The sequence below is a fragment of the Portunus trituberculatus genome, chromosome 47 (genome assembly GCF_017591435.1).
Source record: "Portunus trituberculatus isolate SZX2019 chromosome 47, ASM1759143v1, whole genome shotgun sequence".
In the NCBI taxonomy this organism is placed as follows: Eukaryota; Metazoa; Arthropoda; class Malacostraca; order Decapoda; family Portunidae; genus Portunus; species Portunus trituberculatus.
Window position 1 is genome coordinate 8,061,760 of NC_059301.1, and position 18,789 is coordinate 8,080,548.

An 18,789-nucleotide genomic window follows, 5' to 3' on the forward strand; every position below is an offset into this window, starting at 1 on the left:
CCACTAGAGTGTGATAGCCAGATTCTACCATATTTTATGCTCACAATAACCACCAACCCTCCATGCCGTCCTCCTACCATCGCTGAACGTAAACCAATGAGACAAGACAGAACCCTAGCTGTGAAATGTTGTTTATGAATGTAAATACAATGAGCTGATGTCTTTTTTTTTTTGTTATAATTTAATTGGTACCAATGGATTATACAGTAATTAAAAACAAGGTAAAAATGAGGGATATTAGGAGTAAAATTTGTGGTTGCGGCACCAATAACAATTTACATCATTAGTTGTTCAATTCGGCTATCGCATTTTTGGCTATGGCGCAGCTATTTCAGCCCCAATTGGGCGCGATAGCCAAGGGTTAAGTGTATATGAAATATTACTCAACCATCCTACTTGGTTAAATGACTCTGGTCAAATGTCCTGACCCCAACTGGGAATAAGAGCAAGATGATAATGCAAAATCAAAACCAATTGGGACCTGATATTTACCTCCTACCAACAGCACTAGTGTCACCCAGATTCAGCCATATTTTGGTTGTTCCAAGTCTGAATTTTGTTCTAACTCTGAGGGTAAAAATAATTCAGATTTTTGTTCTAACTCCAAGAGTCTGCTGCATATATTATATCATGGTAATGAATTATCTGAACATAATGTATATAAATATTGAACATGATTCATATAAATAAATCAGTAATGGAAATTATGTATACAGGTGGAAAGAGAAGAGGAAGATGTGTTTAAGAATAGAGCTAGTCAATCACAGGGATAATTTTAAAAAGTCAATCCTTTTCTTTGGCCATCTACTGGTCTTCCTATCTGTATATTTACTAATCATCAACACTGGTTATTCTGAAATGCTTGGGACTTTCATTAAGACCATCCTTAAACCTCAATGAAATCATAATTCAGATTCTTATAATCTTTTCATCACTGGTACAATATCTTTACCAAACTATCACACACACACACACACACACACACACACACACAAAAAAAAAAAAAAAAAAAAAAAAAGATGCTAGAGAACCGTAAAATTTTGCTATAATCTTTATTAAAAATAACAAAATATGACAGTATATGCTAGATAATAAAGGCCAATAGGCCAAATCTGTACCTTTCCCTGAACACACACACAAACACACAAACACACACATACACACACACACACACACACACACACACACACACACAGTGAAACAAACAGTGAATTACACACACACATTATTCTCTGCAACTGGTCAAAGTATTACATTTTACACACTCAACTGCAATGCCTATCTTTAAGATTTTATGACATCTGTAACAGTCTGGTTGACACTTCCAAAATTACAAGTTATACAGCTTTGGTAAGGTATCTGGTGGCGCAAAAAGGTTACCGTCACAGGTTCTGATTGATCTTAAGCCTATCAGTACTAAGGATACTCAACTTAGGGTACCCATTTCCCTTGAAGGCCTTGCATACAATCAAGTCACTGGGGATGTCAATGTTTCTCCAGGGATTATTTTGAGATTGATCTTATTATGTCCTGCTCTCTGATCTTACCAGTGTCTTGTTCTTCATGGTGTATTTATTATATGGATTTCCTCTATTTATCTTAAGTACTCCAACTATTAATATTAAACTACATTTCCTATCTATCTGTCAATCTGTTAATTTGATCAAACCTGTTTGTTGGGCAGCTGCATCAGAATCTGACCTAATCAACTTATCCTTATCTTTGTTATCTGCAAATCACTATAAATCTATACTGGTATCCAACTAATTACTTGTCTTTGCTTGGATTTAGAATTACTAACTGTAATTCCGTAACTGTTACCTCTTGCATATCCATCATTATCCCATGTGTCCTAAGGTCTTTCAACTGCCTTTAGTAAGGTACTTCCCTCATGATGTACTGCCTCATAGACCACTATAAAAGTCTATTCTAAACATTAATTTCTTTTATGTACTTACAGACTTATTTTGTCATAAAATAGACAATAGATCTTGACAGATTTTTGACACTCTATTTACAGGACATAAACTTGTTTAGGTTATGTTTATACAAGTTGGTTCAGTTGGCGGTGGCGTAATGGATAAGGTGGTGAGCATTGGATCAGGCAAATGTCCATATATAGGTTCAAATCCCGCCACATGCTGTCTTGACACTTTGTCATTTGTTGAGTGGTTTAAAGTTACCTACATGTCACCACAATACCAAGGTTCTAGGTGGTTACACCTAAGATGCACTTGGATGGTGATATGGGCCCTAATATTGGGTACCACTATAAATAAAACTGCCTGTGCTACTAATGGGTGGAAGCTTAACAGCACTTCCCATACCCTTCAAGTAGACCTACAGGTGCTATAGAAAAAAAAAACAGGAAATGAATGGGTCATGCTTGACTACTTCAGTATTTTTCATGTTTACTTATATATGTAGACCTTACTTATTGATATGATATAAAGATAAGCTTTGACATGTAAAAAAAAAGTAAGAGTGTCTTTATGATACCAATTCTGTTTGAAAGAGGCATCTTTGTACCTTGTCATGCATGTTATTCACACACTTAAATCCTTATGATGTCCTACACTCCCTTCTCTTTTGAATCTGTAACTCCCATCACTAGTATTTCTGTTAATGAAGAACTGTAACTCCCATCACTAGTATTTCTGTTAATGAAGAACAAGAAAGAGACTGAAGACTTGAAATGCATGAATTTGAACAACAAACAAGAAGGTAAACCTGTGAGTGCATCTTAATAGTATTGAAGTGGCTGTACATAAGCCACATAATTTTGTACTTGCAAAAGGTTATGTAATACATAACCTTTTGCAAGTACAAGTATCTCACTATGAAACTTTGTCTATAAGTAGTGATGAATTTTCAGTAAAACGTGATACATTTAAAAATTTTAATTGTTCATTAGCTTAAAAAGTTAATCCTAATCAAACCAACCTGCAAGAGCTGTAACTTAACAACTGTTCACTTCATGTGATTTCTATAAAACCTCAATTGCCTATCTCTTGTTTATGACTGTCTTTACCCATGTTACAATGGCAAACAGGATAACACCAGCTGGTGTAATAGGAATTGGATAATAAGAGAATTGGCTTCCTCATGTTTTTACTCACAAGTCTTAATCTGTATGATGTGGAACCCAAACACTAATGGTTGATATTATCTTTGACTACAAGATGGAATCATAACTTAAGAATTATAATCTAACATTACAATAATAAATACCAATGCGCTTCACTCTTTGCTTTTGCTGTTCTTTTGTCCTCCATGAGAAACGTTCATGTGGTTTGAAAGAGCTCGTTTGTGAAAGAACCCTGTGCCACACTTAGTGCATTTATGTTTGAAGGTTTGAGAATGAACATTCCTCAAGTGTTTTGTGAGGTCTCCCTTCCACTTGAACTTGCTGCCACACATTTCACACTTAAATGTTTTCTTACTGTGGACTGTAAAGTGTTGAATCAGGCTCTTTTTTGAATAGAACTCTTTTCCACAGTGCTTACAAGTATAATCAGATATTCCTTTATGCATATTTTTATGTGCTATCAAACTCTTTTCATGAAGGAAGGATTTCCCACATTCATCACAGTCATAAGTCTTGGTGGCAGTGGAGTGCAAGACTGCTGTGTGTTGGTCCAGCTGGCTCACACTGAGGAACACTTCTTCACACTCCTCACAGCAAAACACAGTTGCTCCTCGGTGGGACAGCTGGTGCTGGATAAGCCTGCTGTTGCTGGTCACTACCTCCCCACATTCTTCACACTCAAAAGTCCTGCTGATATGCTCCATCTTGACCTTTGTTTCCATACTATACAAAGTCCAAACACTGTTAATGTGCTAGTCAGCAGACTATGGTCTCCTAACACTGTAAACACATTCCTTCACAGAACACTCTTGTGTTAGCATAACCATTGAAGGCTTATAGGTCTTGCTGTAACTGCTACTACCGAGACTGGAATGATCACTTGTATCCCTCCAGTCACCAAGCATTTGCTTGCTGCCATGAAAAAAGAATAAGTTAGGACAAAACTATGATTGCAGAGGTCAGTCACTTTTCCATTACAGAATCATGTAAAGAAGCTTTGCAAATCTAATGCCTTAAAATCTTAAATTATCTGTCTTAAGATTGTCATGAGTAAAGAAGGCTGGTGATCATAAATAACTTAACTATTGAGGGATGATGATTGCAATGGGAGGAAAGGATCTTGAATCCCTTAAACTACACTCTACAGTTTACCTATCATCTACTGCAGTAGATGCATGACCAAATAGTACCAGTAACAGAAAGCTTCTTAGAATGACAAAATTCATGGCTGAGATATCTAGAAAAAAAAAAAAAAAAAAAAAAAAAAATATATATATATATATATATATATATATATATATATATATATATATATATATATATATATATATATATATATATATATATATATATATATATATATATATATATATATATACATCCTTGCTTTCAATATTAATATAGCTAGAATTTCCATGTAGCTACAGAGGAAGTAAACACAAGGCTCAAGAGATAATATATTTATCTGTCTATCTCTTGTTTTCATGCATTTCAGATCTGAATCACATCTGGAATTCAACATTGGATCTGGTTCACCACTTATGTCAGCTGACTTGACCAATGACTTCCTGCTGCACTAAGTAATACTCTCATGCCTGGATTCCATGAGATCTCTGCATTGACCGGAATTTGTCGTCTCTCTTATTCTATATCTAGAGGTGTCCCACAGTCAATTGTAGCAATTCTCATAATTTTTCTTTTGTAAATAATTGATGTCTACAATACAAACTTAATTTCTCACAAAATAATCCAAAACACAGCATATATGTATAGATTATTTCAAACTTATAATTATTTGAACTAGTATCATATCCAGTGGTATGTGCCTCAAATCACGGGACACCCTGTATACACAATACTATATGAATGGAGTGACTAATTCATGAGTAGTGTTGAGTAAGTACCTATAGTAGCTGACAGCAGTCTGCAAGTGGAGTTGGGCCTTGTATATACTATATGGAATTGATAGAAAAATATCAATAAATTTCATACTTGTAAGCAAAGATGCACATCAACATACAGTAAGCCCCCAAATTTAGCGAAATCCAGCTTAGCGAAACCCTTATTTAGTGACTGTCTGGAAAAAGGCCCACCCCTCAAGTTTAGCGACTTTCTCTCATATTTAGCAAATGTACCGTGCTACACTGTCCCGCCTCCTGCTCGCTCTGAGCCAATCGCGTGTCTGTTTGGCTGTGACTCAGCCCTACAGTGCCTCTGGCATTCCTGCTCAACACTTGAGCTATTGTGTGTGTTAATCCAGCATGTGAACTCATTTTTTGTTCTCCCATCCTCGCTGTTTTAGCGAGTTTCGCTATCACCATGGCCTCCACTAGTGGTTCGGGGGGTGCTGATTTTGGCAGATTAATAGGATCGCTAAATGTGGGGGCTTACTGTACTAGAACAAATCATTCAATATTAGCCAAGTAAATATGAAGGAACTAGAGTAGAACTTAAGGGAGGCAGTGGCGTAGTAGATAAGGTGGTGAGCGTGGGATCAGGCAGACATCCACACATAGGTTCGAATCCCACCAAGTATGGCCATTCGTCGAGTGGTTTAAAGTTACTTACAATTCACCACGAGACCCAGGTTCTAGGTGGTTTTTTTTTTTTTTTTTACATTACAAGGGCACTGGCCAAGGGCAAACAAAGTGTTGGAAAAAAAAAAATCCCGCTGGTTGCCAGGCCCTGTTAAGGGGGAAATTCGTTAATTTGGTCAAAAAAATTGAAAAATTGGAAACTTGGTAGTTGGGTTCGTCTCTGGAGAGGAAGCTATGGCCGAAGTTGCCAGGCGCCTCGCACTGCTTACCTGGTAATGGCGGGTTTAAAGGGCCGGCCCTTTAAATACCCAAGCGCACGCCCCTTTTCTTCTAGTCTTTGTTTTGCTTGTATTTATTTCCTTTTTGAGCTGTTTTATTTTTTTTTTTTTGCGTGATGTACTTGTCGACAGTTTAGGATCAGGCAGTGCGGGTGAGAAAGATGCTAAATCCTCAGTACCGATTGATACAGCCTTAGGAAGTGTGCGTGCCTGCAGCCTACCTGTTGATCGTACTTTACGTGTTGAGTCCCCAAATTGTGACAATGCCACGTGTAAGTGGTAAAAGAAAGACTCAGGTTGAAACAGCCCGCCAGAAAGCCTTGAAAGGTGGAAAGAGAAGAAAGTGAGGAGCCTGAGACACGTGGTGGTAGTACTGGCGAGGCTTCCACCTCCGCCGCCACCACCCTGCCACTCCCGACCCTCACGTGTCTGCTGCAAGCTACAGGCATAGTCTCCTGCCACCAGAGGAGAGTGAAGTTCACCAAACTAGTGAGGATAGTGCCTTGTTAGTGATATCATTACAAAGACTGCAAACAATTTTCAATTTGGTGAAATGTGAATGTGGCAACGGAATCACCGCAAAAGTGACAAGTTATTTGTTTGATTGTACTATAAATCTTGATTGTGACAAATGTGACAGTGTTGTTCACCATTCAGAACCTATCAGTGATATGTTATATATTCTAATATGATAATAACGGGACCAGGAGCCTGTAAGGCTGACAGGCAAGTGAGAGCTCACCATTCAGAGAGGCTATATAGACGACATTCCCATGATGTAACATGGCCTGAAACTATCTAAACAGCCAATACCAGCCTCCAAACAGTTGTCAAGGGATTATGTAAGTACATATCTGAGTTTGGTACATATTGGAGTGAGTTATGTGGGGTTTTGAAGATGTTCACAGAAAAATGCGTTTTCTCGACTTTCAGTTTTTCAGCATATATTGTTGAATAACTTTTCAGTAATTGGTCAATTTCAAAACTTTTGCAGCAAAATGATCAACAACCTCATCTTAACAAATGCCAGCATGATAATGCATGAACTCACTCAAATAAATTTACAACAGGCTTATAAACTCAAATTTTTTATGAAAAAAAGGTAACAATTTGGCGTGTAATGAAATTTTTATAACATAGGTTATGTGTATGCCGATGCTGACATTTATTTGTTGTTATGTATATTATATGTGGTTAAGAGGAAATTGCCACACTGTTATTAGTTTTGATTTTATAATGGTATTTTGAATTATTTTCTTATCGCCGAAAAAATATTTATTGAAAAAAAACTATGCCACATTTCTGTACCAAATTAACACTGAAGATGTACACCATAAACGTACACCTTGTGTATAAATATTATTGAATTCAGTGAAAAAATAGGAATGGGAGAGCCAAAAAACCGATATTGATATCGAGTCATCGAATTTCCACCTTAAGAAGAAAGTAGAAAGATAAAAAACAAAAAAAAATCTAAAAGGAGGGTCCAGTTAACGTAAGAGGTGTCTTGACACTCCTATTTTGAAAGAGTTTAAGTCATAGGCAGGTGGAAATACAGACACAGGTAGAGAGTTCCAGAGTTTACCAGTGTAGGGAATGAAGGAGTGAAGATACTGGTTAACTCTTGCATTAGGAAGATGGACAGAATAGGGATGAGAAGAAGTAGAGAGTCTTGTGCAGCGAGGCCGCAGGAGGGGAAGGCATGCAGTTAGCAAGTTCAGAAGAGCAGACAGCATGAAAACAGCGGTAGAAGACAGATAAAGATGCAACATTGCGGCGGTGACTTAAAGAATCAAGACAGTCAGTTAGAGGAGAAGAGTTGATAAGACGAAAAGCTTTAGATTCCACCTTGTTTAGTAAAGCTGTGTGTGGATCCCCAGACATGAGAGCCATACTCCATACACGGGCGGATAAGGCCCTTGTACAGAGCAAGCAGCTGGGAGGGAGAGAAAATGGACGAAGACGCCATAGGACACCTAACTTCTTGGAAGCTGATTTAGCAAGAGTAGAGATGTGAAATTTCCAGTTTAGATTTTTAGTGAAGGATAGACCGAGTGTGTTTAATGTAGAGGAGAGGGAAGTTGAGTGTTATTGAAGAAGAGAGGATAGTTGTCTGGAAGGTTATGTCGAGTAGATAGTTGTAGAAATTGAGTTTTGAGGCATTGAACAAAACCAGGTTTTCTCTGCCCCAATCAGAAACAAGTGAAAGATCAGAAGTTAGGCGTCCTATAGCATCTCGCCTTGAGTCATTTAATTGTTGTTGGGTTGGGCGTCTGTTGAACGCTGTTGAATAATGCAGGTGGTATCATCAGCATAGGAGTGGATAGGGCATTGAGTCAGATTTAGGAGATCATTGATGAATAATAGAAAGAGAGTGGGTGATAGGACAGAACCCTGTGGAACACCACTGTTGATAGTTTTAGGGAAGAACAGTGACCGTCTACTACAGCAGCAATAGAACGATCGGAAAGGAAACTGGAGATGAAGGTACAGAGAGAAGGATAGAATCCGTAGGAGGGTAGTTTAGAAATTAAAGATTTGTGCCAGACTCTATCGAAGGCTTTCGATATGTCAAGGCCGACAGCAAAGGTTTCACCGAAGTCCCTAAAGAGGATGACCAAGATTCAGTTAGGAAAGTAAGAAGATCACCAGTAGATCTGCCTTTACGGAAACCATACTGGCAATCAGAGAGAAGGTTGTGAGCTGATAGATGCCTCATTATCTTCCTATTAAGGATAGACTCAAAGGCTTTAGAAAGGCAGGAAATCAAAGCTATAGGGCGGTAGTTAGAAGGATTGGAGTGGTCACCTTTTTAGGGACAGGTTGAATGTGAGCAAACTTCCAGCAAGAAGGATAAATAGAAGTAGAGACACAGATGAAAGAGTTTGACCAGGCAGTGAGCGAGTTCGGAAGCACAGTTTTGAGAACAACAGGAGGGACTCCATCCGGACCGTAAGCCTTCCGAGAATCAAGGCCAGAGAGGGCCAGGAAAACGTCTTTATAAAGAATTTTAATTTTAGGGATGAAGTAGTCAGAGGGTGGAGGAGTAGGAGGAATATGCCCAGAATCATCCAAAGTTGAGTTGGTAGCAAAGGTTTGAGCGAAGAGTTCAGCTTTAGAAAAAGAAGAGACAGCTGTAGAGCCATCTGGATGAAGTAAAGGAGGGAAAGACGAAGAAGTAAAGTTGTTAGAGATATTATTGGCTAGATGCCAGAAATCTCGAGAGGAGTTAGAATTGGAAAGACTTTGACATTTTCTATTGATGAAAGAGTTTTTAGTAAGTTGGAGAATAGATTTGGCATGATTACGGGCAGAAATATATAGGGCATGAGTTTCAGCAGTTGGATGGCTACGGAACCGTTTGTGAGCCGCCTCTCTATCATTGACAGCACGAGAACAAGCAGAGTTAAACCAAGGCTTTTTAGCTTTAGGGTTAGAGAAAGTATGAGGAATGTATAGCTCCATGCCAGAGATAATCACCTCTGTTATGCGCTCGGCACAAAGAGAAGGATCTCTGACATGAAAACAATAATCATCCCAAGGAAATCAGAATAGTACTGCCTTAGTTCCTCCCACTTAGCAGAGTTAAAATGCCAGAAGCACCTCCGCTTAGGCGGGTCCTGAGGCTGCACTGGAGTGATAGAACTGGTAACGGAAATTAGATTGTGGTCGGAGGAGCCCAACGGAGAGGAAAGTTTAACAGAGTAAGCAGAAGGGTTGGAGGTTAGGAAAAGATCAAGAATGTTGGGCGTGTCTCCAAGGCGGTCAGGAATACGGGTAGGGAACTTCACTAGCTGCTCTAGGTCATGAAGGATAGCAAAGTTGAAGGTTTGTTCACCAGGTTGGTCAGTGAAAGAAGATGAAAGCCAAAGCTGGTGGTGAACATTGAAATCCCTAAAATGGAGATCTCAGCAAAGGAAAGTGAGATAAGATGTGCTCCACCTTGGAAGTCAAATAGTCAAAGAATTTTACATAGTCAGAGGAATTAGGTGAGAGGTATACAGCACAGATGAATTTAGTTAGAGAGTGACATTGAAGTCTTAGCCAGATGGTAGAAAATTCTGAAGATTCAAGATTGTGGGCACGAGAGCAAGTGGTGTCGTTACGCACGTATGCGCAACATCCAGCTTTGGATTGAAAATGAGGATAGAGCAAGTAGGAGGGAACAGAAAAGGGGCTGCTGTCAGTAGTCACAGACAACTGTGTTTCAGTTAGGAAGAGAAGATGAGGTTTAGTAGAGGAGAGGTGGTGTTCCACAGATTGAAAATTAGAACGAAGGCCACGAATGTTGCAGAAATTGATAGTGAAAGTATTAGATGAAGTGTCAAGACACCCAAGGTCGACAGCAGAGGGCAGTCCGACCTGGGGACATTTATGGTCCCCTCCCCAGAGGGGGACTCCGAGGCAGGGCGTGGTGAAGCCATTATTAAATTTTGATTTGAAGAGAGTGTAAAAGTGTAAGGTGTTGTAGTGTAGTGTAGGAAGTAGTAGAAGTTGTCTTTAGAGGGCAGGCTGCAGCTGCTCAATTGTATAAATGAGACCACAAAGGGAACCGGGAAGAGAGGACACGGGGAATCACTCAGTCTGCAGCACTGCCTACATCCCCGTAAGTACCTCTCCTGGAGTATTCCACCGGGCGGCAGGTGACTACTGCCTACATCAAAGATGTACTTGGGTGGTGATATGGGCCCTAATATAGGTACCACTATAGATAAAACTGTCTGCATCACTAATGGGTGGAAGCTTAACAGTACTTCCAATACTCTTCAAGTTACCAACAGATACATAAAAAAACGATGTCCTGCAAGAATACATAATCTTGTTCATGTTGATACTTGTTTGAATATCACATTTTGTAAAGTTATTAGAAAAAAAATAATCTAGTAATTTAATTTCACAGATAAAATCCATCTAAGGGTACTGAAGAAGTGATGGATGGGTTTCTTGATTTAATACGTAGACATTAATCAGAAGTTCATTTGGAGAAGAACAAACTCAAAATGATTGGCATTCTACATATGCAAAAGCTTTATACAATAAGAAAAGATGGAATGAGGAAATTAGAGATTTAAAAGCTTGACCAATGTGATGAGCAAGATATGAAAATATTGCTTAAGAGAAGCAATAACTAATTAAGACAATAACCTATTTAGTAGCAAATAATTTGGTTTTCTTTCAAGGTCAGTTGTGTTACTGTTTATTTAAATATTAGAAAATTGGCCTAGTGGTATAAATTTATTTCAAGAAATCTACAGACATGCTCATGCTTCATTGTAAACTTGTTAAAGCTTTTGATGGCATCACACATTAGAGACTTTGGTTAATGTTTACTGTGAGTCCTTGTCAGCAAATAATGAAGTAACTACATGTATTTTACATTTATGAATGTTTTTGTGAGTGGTCAGCTATTATTGACTCGTACCGATGTTTTTGAAAATCAATACTGTGCCATAAATGCGTCAGAAACAGTTAGGTTAGGTTTAAATTGGGTTGGATTAAGGTTAGGTTAGGCTAGATTAAATTTGTTTTAGTTTAGTTGGTCTGGGAAACCAAAACAGCAAAAAATTTTATAAAAAAGTCTACAGATACAAACAGCTGTATTTGGCAAAGGAAGGACTTGTAAACTTTCAACAAGCCTTCTTGAAAATGGCTATGTTACAAGTTCAAAGGCAACTATTCTAGATGGATGAAAACCTTAATGTGATAATCATGCTAAAAAATGTTACCAGTGAGGTATTACAAGGATTTGTGGGTCAATTTGTAGTTTCACTCAAATATGGAATCTGTGATGCAGCAAAAGTTTTTCTGGTGAGAAATATAGTGAATTGATTGATGGTATAAAGGTATATATCATTTCCATTGCAAATGAATATTTTTTGAGTTATGGTTGGTTTTTGAGTTCCAACTATTCCTACCTCTCATTCCCAGCCATCTTGGGAGACCTGTGGGAAATTGTGGGGGAGCATCAGATCAAGTAATATGCATTGCAAAAGAGGTCAGAAATAAACAAAATTACATTAAAAAAAACTCTGAAAATACTTTGATGGCTAAATGCGCAGCGGGAAGAGTTGCTTGGTTTATATTGAGAAGCGTTTTCAATGTTATAATTCCAACTGTATCCACTACACCACAGCACTTAAGGGTTACTAACCAAACCCACTATAATAATCTCCTAGCTGGGGCAGCTGTCCCCAACCACGGATCCCTCCAAGGGTTAATTACCAAATCTAACGTAATGACCTTATAGCTGGAGGATGGGGAAGGGGAGCTGTGCCCCAGTTAGAAGGAATTAAGGTTGGCTATGTTTATTATCCCTGGAGGTGCGTAGTATAGCAGATCCAGCTGGAAGCGTAGCATTGACTACGTTGCTCAACATAAACAAAGCAACGCTGCATCCAGCTGCCACTTCCATTTTTAAAGTAATTTCAGTTTTTTATGTGATTTTTTTTTTTATTTCCGAACCCTTTTGCAATACACATTAGTCAGTTTAATGTACCCCCACCCAAAAACCCCCAATATCATTGAGAATAAGAGATTGGCATAAGTTGGAGTTAAAAAAACAGCCATAACTCAAAAAATATTCATGGAATTATTATATTTTACACCAACAGCAACATGGCTTTCATTACTCTTCTCATCTTACAGAGCTTTTTATTCTGAGTAATTTGAACTCATACATACCTGTCACAAATCGTTTATAACGGTGTTCAAAATTTTTTTTTTGAAAATTTACCACTTTTTGGGAGAGTGAGGGAGATCTGGCTATGTGATGGACTGCTGGCAACTAAGGAATGCTGTTAGGTGTGTTCATTCATGTGTGCGTGTATTGTCACATTATTTGCATGCATGTGAAATGAATGACAATGATTAGTTCTTTTGTTTGAGCAAGCAGCCCCTAACCATTAAAAATAAAACATAATAGATCTAGCCAATCAGAGAGATTTGTGGAAAGAAGTGACTGTTTCAATCAGAAGATGGAAGATGTCTGAACAGGCAGGATGTCTCCTTGATTTTATCCATTGTATCGCAGGATTTTACAAAGAGAAATAAGGTCATGACCTTATATTTATTTCTTGGCATTGCTAATCAGGTTAGGCTGGTCTGTTTTGGTTAGATTTTAATCTTAAGTCAGTAAACTGGGAGAGGATGGTAGGAGATGCTAGTGAAAATAAGTTTATGGAAAGTTTTCAGGATAACTATTTAGTGCAGATGGTAGATAAACCTACTAGGGGGAGGAAGGTTTTAGACATAGTACTAACAAATATTGAGCATTGTTTAAAGGAAGTTGAGGTAGGAGAGACTTTAGCAAACAGTGACCACCATATAATTAGATTTATCATTAATTCCAGTAGGGATAATATAGTGAATAAAGTTAATTTGGTAGGTTACGTTCTGAGAAGTTTTGGAAATAAAACTGATATTTTTAAGGTTGTAGTAAAGGGTATAGTGATGCAGTGTATCCAGCAGTCATGAGATAGGTAGCCAGATCAGAGAGAAGAAGAGGGCATATAGAGAGTCGACTCAGAGATTTTGAGTAAGGTTATAAAAAAAGTAAAAGGCAGGCAGAGATAAAACTTAGCTGGATTAGGCAATGTTAGTTTGTTAGTTTTGAAAATATTGATTAAATGCATAGTTATTTCTGAAGCACTTAAGTTAATCTTTGAAAGATAGGTTTGCTGAGATACCTCAGGACTGGAAGTTAGCTAATGTTACTCCAATATTTAAAAAGGTAGGAAGGATGAGTGACCGATTTCCAACTTAAGGGTAGTATTTGGGAGCATTTAAATGAGAATAGATTAATTAGAGATACCCAACATGGCTTTAGATCAGGGAGGTCCTGTCTTACAAATTTGCTCGATATCTTAGAATATATTACCAAGGAGTTAGATGATGGAAATAGCATAGATGTTATATATCTAGATTTTAGCAAGGCGTTTGATAAGGTACCGCATAGGAGGCTAGCAGCGATTCGTAAGGGATGGTGGAATTGAATACAACGAGACCTGGACAGGCTGATAGCATGGGCAGACAGGTGGCAGATGGAGTTTAATTCTAAAAGTGTCAGGTTAATTTAGGTAAAGACAACACAAACTAAAACTGATTTGCCGAGGAAACGAAGTGCAGATTCACACAAAACAAGTCAAAATCTACCAGAAAAATAGTTTAATCCCGAAATGGGCTGTATGTGTAACTATATAAATTTACCATATTAATTTACGACGGAAATGACATATACCACCGATCATTTCCCTACATTCCTCACCAAACAAACAAACCACATCACAAATCTCATGGTAGGGCCCAAATTTTACTCGGGGAAAAAAGTCAGGTTGAAAAGTAAAATATCCATCGTCTGCAACCAATTGTGGTTTACAAGTCTTTCAATACATCTAATTATGGCAGACAGTCCTTTACCTTGAGCAGCAGTGGATAATGGAAGTAAGATGTTGTTTTGGGCACGACGACGAAGACGGTCGAATCAGCCTGGAAGTAGGATACGTCACAGATCCACTAAACAAACCTTTGTATTTTGTCGACATTCATAAGAATGTTATCTCTAAAAAGAAACCTGTAATATTCTCAAATAACTGAAATTGAAAAAAAAAAAAACTAATTCATTTGCTATACATATTTTGCACGTAGATATTATATGAAAGAATGAAGTTTCAGTGGAAGGTAGAGTGATGAATGATGACGGTTTATTGGACGAATCGAGCATGAACCAACTCGAGTGTGCCTAGTCGAGCGCACTGGAGAGACAGGTGACAGGTCGAGTTGCTCGAGCGTCAAAACAATAGTCTTACCAGGATGTCTTACCTGGATGAGCTTCTCTGGGAAGGAGCTCCAAACATGCCAACACGTTACAGTACAGTGAGACATTTCTAATAACAATAACGCAAGCTGATGCAAAATACTGTAGAATGTGTGTTGTAAGCAATTATGAGAAATTTTCAGAGTAATTAATATTCAAACAGACTGTTCCCCAGATGAATGGCAAGAAGTCTTTTAAACTGGGATAAGGTAGGACCCAGGATAACCTCGGAGGGCAGAGAATTCCAGAGGTTAATGATTCTAATTGAGACAAATCTTTTGCGTAAGTCAGTATGGATATGAGGATAGAATATTTTGAGAGAGTGGCCTCTAGTCCTAGCATCAGGCGTAAGAATAAAGAAATTAGTGTGTGCAATAGATGTTAATCCATCAAATATTTTCCACACCTTTATCAGGTCAGCTCGGAGCAGCCTACCGCGCACTGAATACAGATCCAGAGCAAAAAGACGACCGCTATAATCCATGTTATGGTAACCAATAATTTGCTTTGACCAACGATGCTGGACCCCTTCCAACAATGAAAGGTCTCCCTCATAACCTGTGCGCCAAACCACGGAAGAGAATTCAGTTACTGGACGAATATGTGCAATGTAAAGAGAAAGCATAAATGAGGAGTTCCGGTTTACTGTACTCTTATGGAGGTTTGAGGCGATACCAGATGCTTTATTGGCAATATTGCGGATATGCTGATGGAATTTCATAGTAATATCAACCACCAATCCCAAATCTGATTGATGCTGAGTCTACGAAATTAATTAGAAAGCCATTCATATAATACGCAGTTCCCTCATGGGGTGCGGTGTCGCGACGGAACCTAATAACAATAATTTTGTCAGTATTTAACTTAAGTCCCCATGATTCAGCTCTGGATACAAGGAGGTCTATGTACGATTTAGGGAATTTTCCCTAGACAGAACAGTGTTAACATTCAGGGAGAAAATTCCCAGACAACATAATCGAAGCTGATATTTTCTTGAATCATGATTGTTGCGTCATGCTTTCGAATGCACTAAAGTAGAACATCAAAATAATAAAGCTGTACTATCGTAAAGTAATACGTATGTACATCAAATAAAGCTGTATTCATTCTCTATAGAATAGTGAAAACTGGAATGGAATGGAAAAAAGGAATGAATGAAAAATCAAGTCTGAAGATTACAGAAAAACCGAACTCGTTATGTTAAATGCATGGTTTACCCCGAGGAGGCTGAATAATGGAAGGCGGCATGATGTCACAAAAATGAAGACAGCTACTGTCCCTATACTCTCCTTATATCCAAAACATTACCAGCCGCCTATTGAAAATACATGGGAACGCCGAGTTACGCTCCTTATTTTCCATCTTAAGTCCATGTTTCGTGGCTACTTACCATATGTGTGACCTTAAAAGACTCTTAATAGTCGTGACATACCGTGCCACGAAGATTTAGATACTAGTGTTTTTTTCAGCTTTGGTGGACTTGGATGAGAGGTGAGAAGCTGTCTTTGGGGCAAACGTATGGCTGGATCAGGTCCTAGCTATACACATGTAAATATACATAAATTGAAACATAATAATTTGTGACGGAAATGGAATAGCCTTTTATACCATCAATCAGGGTCCATCAATCTGGGAATTTTTTTGGGGGAAAAAGATTGATTGCGATGACGCTCGAGTTGGTGTGCTTGATGATGTGACGGCTGGTGTGGGTGACGACTTCCTTAGGTAGATCGACATAATATTAAAGGAACTAGTTTCTATAAAATTTACAACTGATTCAGTGAAAATTCAACCAGAGGACAGTTGAATTAGTGACAAGTTCCTAAAACCAGTGATTTTTTTATTTTTTTTTTACGTAGGGAAGAGGGCCAGCCAAGGGCAAAAAAAAAGAAAGTTAGAAAAAAGCCCACTTGAGCGCTGGCTCTCCAAAGAGTACAAAAAGTGCCAAAACCGTCAGCCAGAATTACGGGAGCAAATGCCTCGATATCTCCCTCTTAAAAGAAGACAAGTTGTAGGAATTTGGAAATACAGATGCAGGGAGGGAGTTCCAGAGTTTACCAGTGAAAGGGATGAATGATTGAGCGTACTGGTTAACTCTTGCATTAGAGAGTTGGACAGAATAGGGATGAGAGGAAGAAGAAAGCCTTGTGCAGCGTGGCCGCAGGAGGAGGGGAGGCATGCAGTTAGCAAGATCAGTAGAACAGTTACCATGAAAATAGCGATAAAATATAGAAAGGGATGCAACATTTCGGCGGTGAGAAAGAGACTGAAGACAGTTAGTCAGAGGAGGGAGTTGATGAGACGAAGAGCTTTCGATTCCACCCTATCAAGCAAAGCTGTGTGACTGGAACCCCCAAACATGCGAAGAGTACTCCATACAGGGACGGATAAGGCCCTTATACAGAGTAAGCAGTTGGAGGGCGAGAAAAACTGGCGGAGACGCCTCAGAACACCTAATTTCATAGAAGCTGTTTTAGCAAGAGATGAGATGTGAAGTTTCCAGTTAAGATTATGAGCAAAGGACAGACCGAGGATATTCATTGTGGAAGAGGAGACAGTTGAGTGTCATTGAAGAAGAGGGATAGTTGTCTGGAAGGTTGTGTCGAGTTGATAGATGGAGGAATTGAGTTTTGAGGCATTGAAAACTACTAGATTTTCTCTGCCCCAATCGGAAATTTTAGAAAGATCGGAAGTCAGGCGTTCCGTGGCGTCCCCGCGTGATCTGTTAATTTCCTGAAGGGTTGGACGTCTCTGAAAGAACGTGGAAAGATGTAGGGTGGTATCATCAGCGTAGGAGTGGATAGGGCAAGAAGTTTGGTTAAGAAGGTCATTAATGAATAATAGAAAGAGAGTGGGTGACAGGACAGAACCCTGAGGAACACCACTATTAATAGGTTTAGGAGAAGAACAGTAGCCGTCTACCACAGCAGCAATAGAGCGGTCGGAAAGGAAACATGAGATAAAGTTGCAGAGAGAAGGATAGAAGCCGTAAGAGGGCAGTTTTGAAATCAAAGCTTTATGCCAGACTCTATCAAAAGCTTTTGATATGTCTAACGCAACAGCAAAAGTTTCACCGAAATCTCTAAAAGAGGATGACCAAGACTCAGTAAGGAAAGCCAGAAGATCACCAGTAGAGCGACCTTGACGGAAGCCATACTGGCGATCAGACAGAAGATTGTGAAGTGACAGATGTTTGAGAATCTTCCTATTCAGGATAGATTAAAAACTTTAGACAAGCAAGAGATTAAAGCTATAGGACGGTAGTTTGAGGGGTTAGAACGGTCACCCTTTTAGGAACAGGCTGAATGTAGGCGAACTTCCAGCAGGAAGGAAAGGTAGAAGTCGATAGACAAAGTTGGAAGAGTTTGGCCAGGCAAGGTGCAAGCACAGAAGCACAGTTTTTGAGAACAATAGGAGGGACCCCATCAGGTCCATAAGCCTTCCGAGGGTTTAGGCCAGCAAGGGCATGGAAAACATCATTACGAAGAATTTTGATTGTAGACATGAAATAGTCAGAGGGAGGAGGAGAGGGAGGACAAGCCCAGAATCGTCCAAGGTGGAGTTGTGAGCAAAGGTTTGAGAAAAGAGTTCAGCTTTAGAGACAGAAGAGATGGCAGTGGTGCCATCAGGATGAAATAAAGGAGGAAAGATGAAGAAGTGAAGTTATTTGAGATGTTTTGGCTAGATGCCAGAAGTCACGAGGAGAGTTTGAGTTTGAAAGATTTTGACATTTCCTATTTATGAAAGAGTGTTTGGCAAGTTGAAGAACAGACTTGGCATGATTCCGGGCAGAGATATAAAGTGCATGAGATTCAGGAGATGGAAGGCTCAAGTACCTTTTGTGGGCAACCTCTCTATCATGTATAGCACGAGAACAGGCTGAGTTAAACCAAGGTTTAGAAGGTTTAGGTTGAGAAAAGAATGAGGAATGTACGCCTCCATGCCAGATACTAACACCTCTGTTATGCGTTCAGCACAAAGAGATGGGTCTCTGACACGGAAGCAATAATCATTCCAGGAAAATCAGCATAATACCTCCTCAGGTCCCCCAACTGGCAGAGGCAAAACGCCAGA

At 39.0% G+C, this 18,789-nt stretch overlaps 1 protein-coding gene across 7 annotated transcripts in view; it reads right to left on the reverse strand.

The window, feature by feature from the left end:
- LOC123498052 (zinc finger protein 254-like) overlaps nucleotides 1-18,789 on the reverse strand; it is a 73,064-nt gene that overhangs the window by 26,784 nt on the left and 27,491 nt on the right. The window contains exons 1-3 of one of the 7 annotated variants that reach the window (XM_045245135.1): nucleotides 14,532-14,574; nucleotides 14,319-14,387; nucleotides 3,099-4,000 (exon numbers count right to left, since the gene is read on the reverse strand). In XM_045245135.1, the coding sequence (XP_045101070.1) occupies nucleotides 3,241-3,810 (570 nt within the window). In that variant the 5' untranslated portion in view covers nucleotides 3,811-4,000; nucleotides 14,319-14,387; nucleotides 14,532-14,574 and the 3' untranslated portion in view covers nucleotides 3,099-3,240. Of the gene's footprint in view, nucleotides 1-3,098; nucleotides 4,001-11,629; nucleotides 11,846-14,108; nucleotides 14,202-14,318; nucleotides 14,388-14,531; nucleotides 14,616-18,789 lie in introns of those variants that run through there. The other 6 variants (XM_045245133.1, XM_045245134.1, XM_045245136.1 and 3 more) reach the window with 6 other exon arrangements.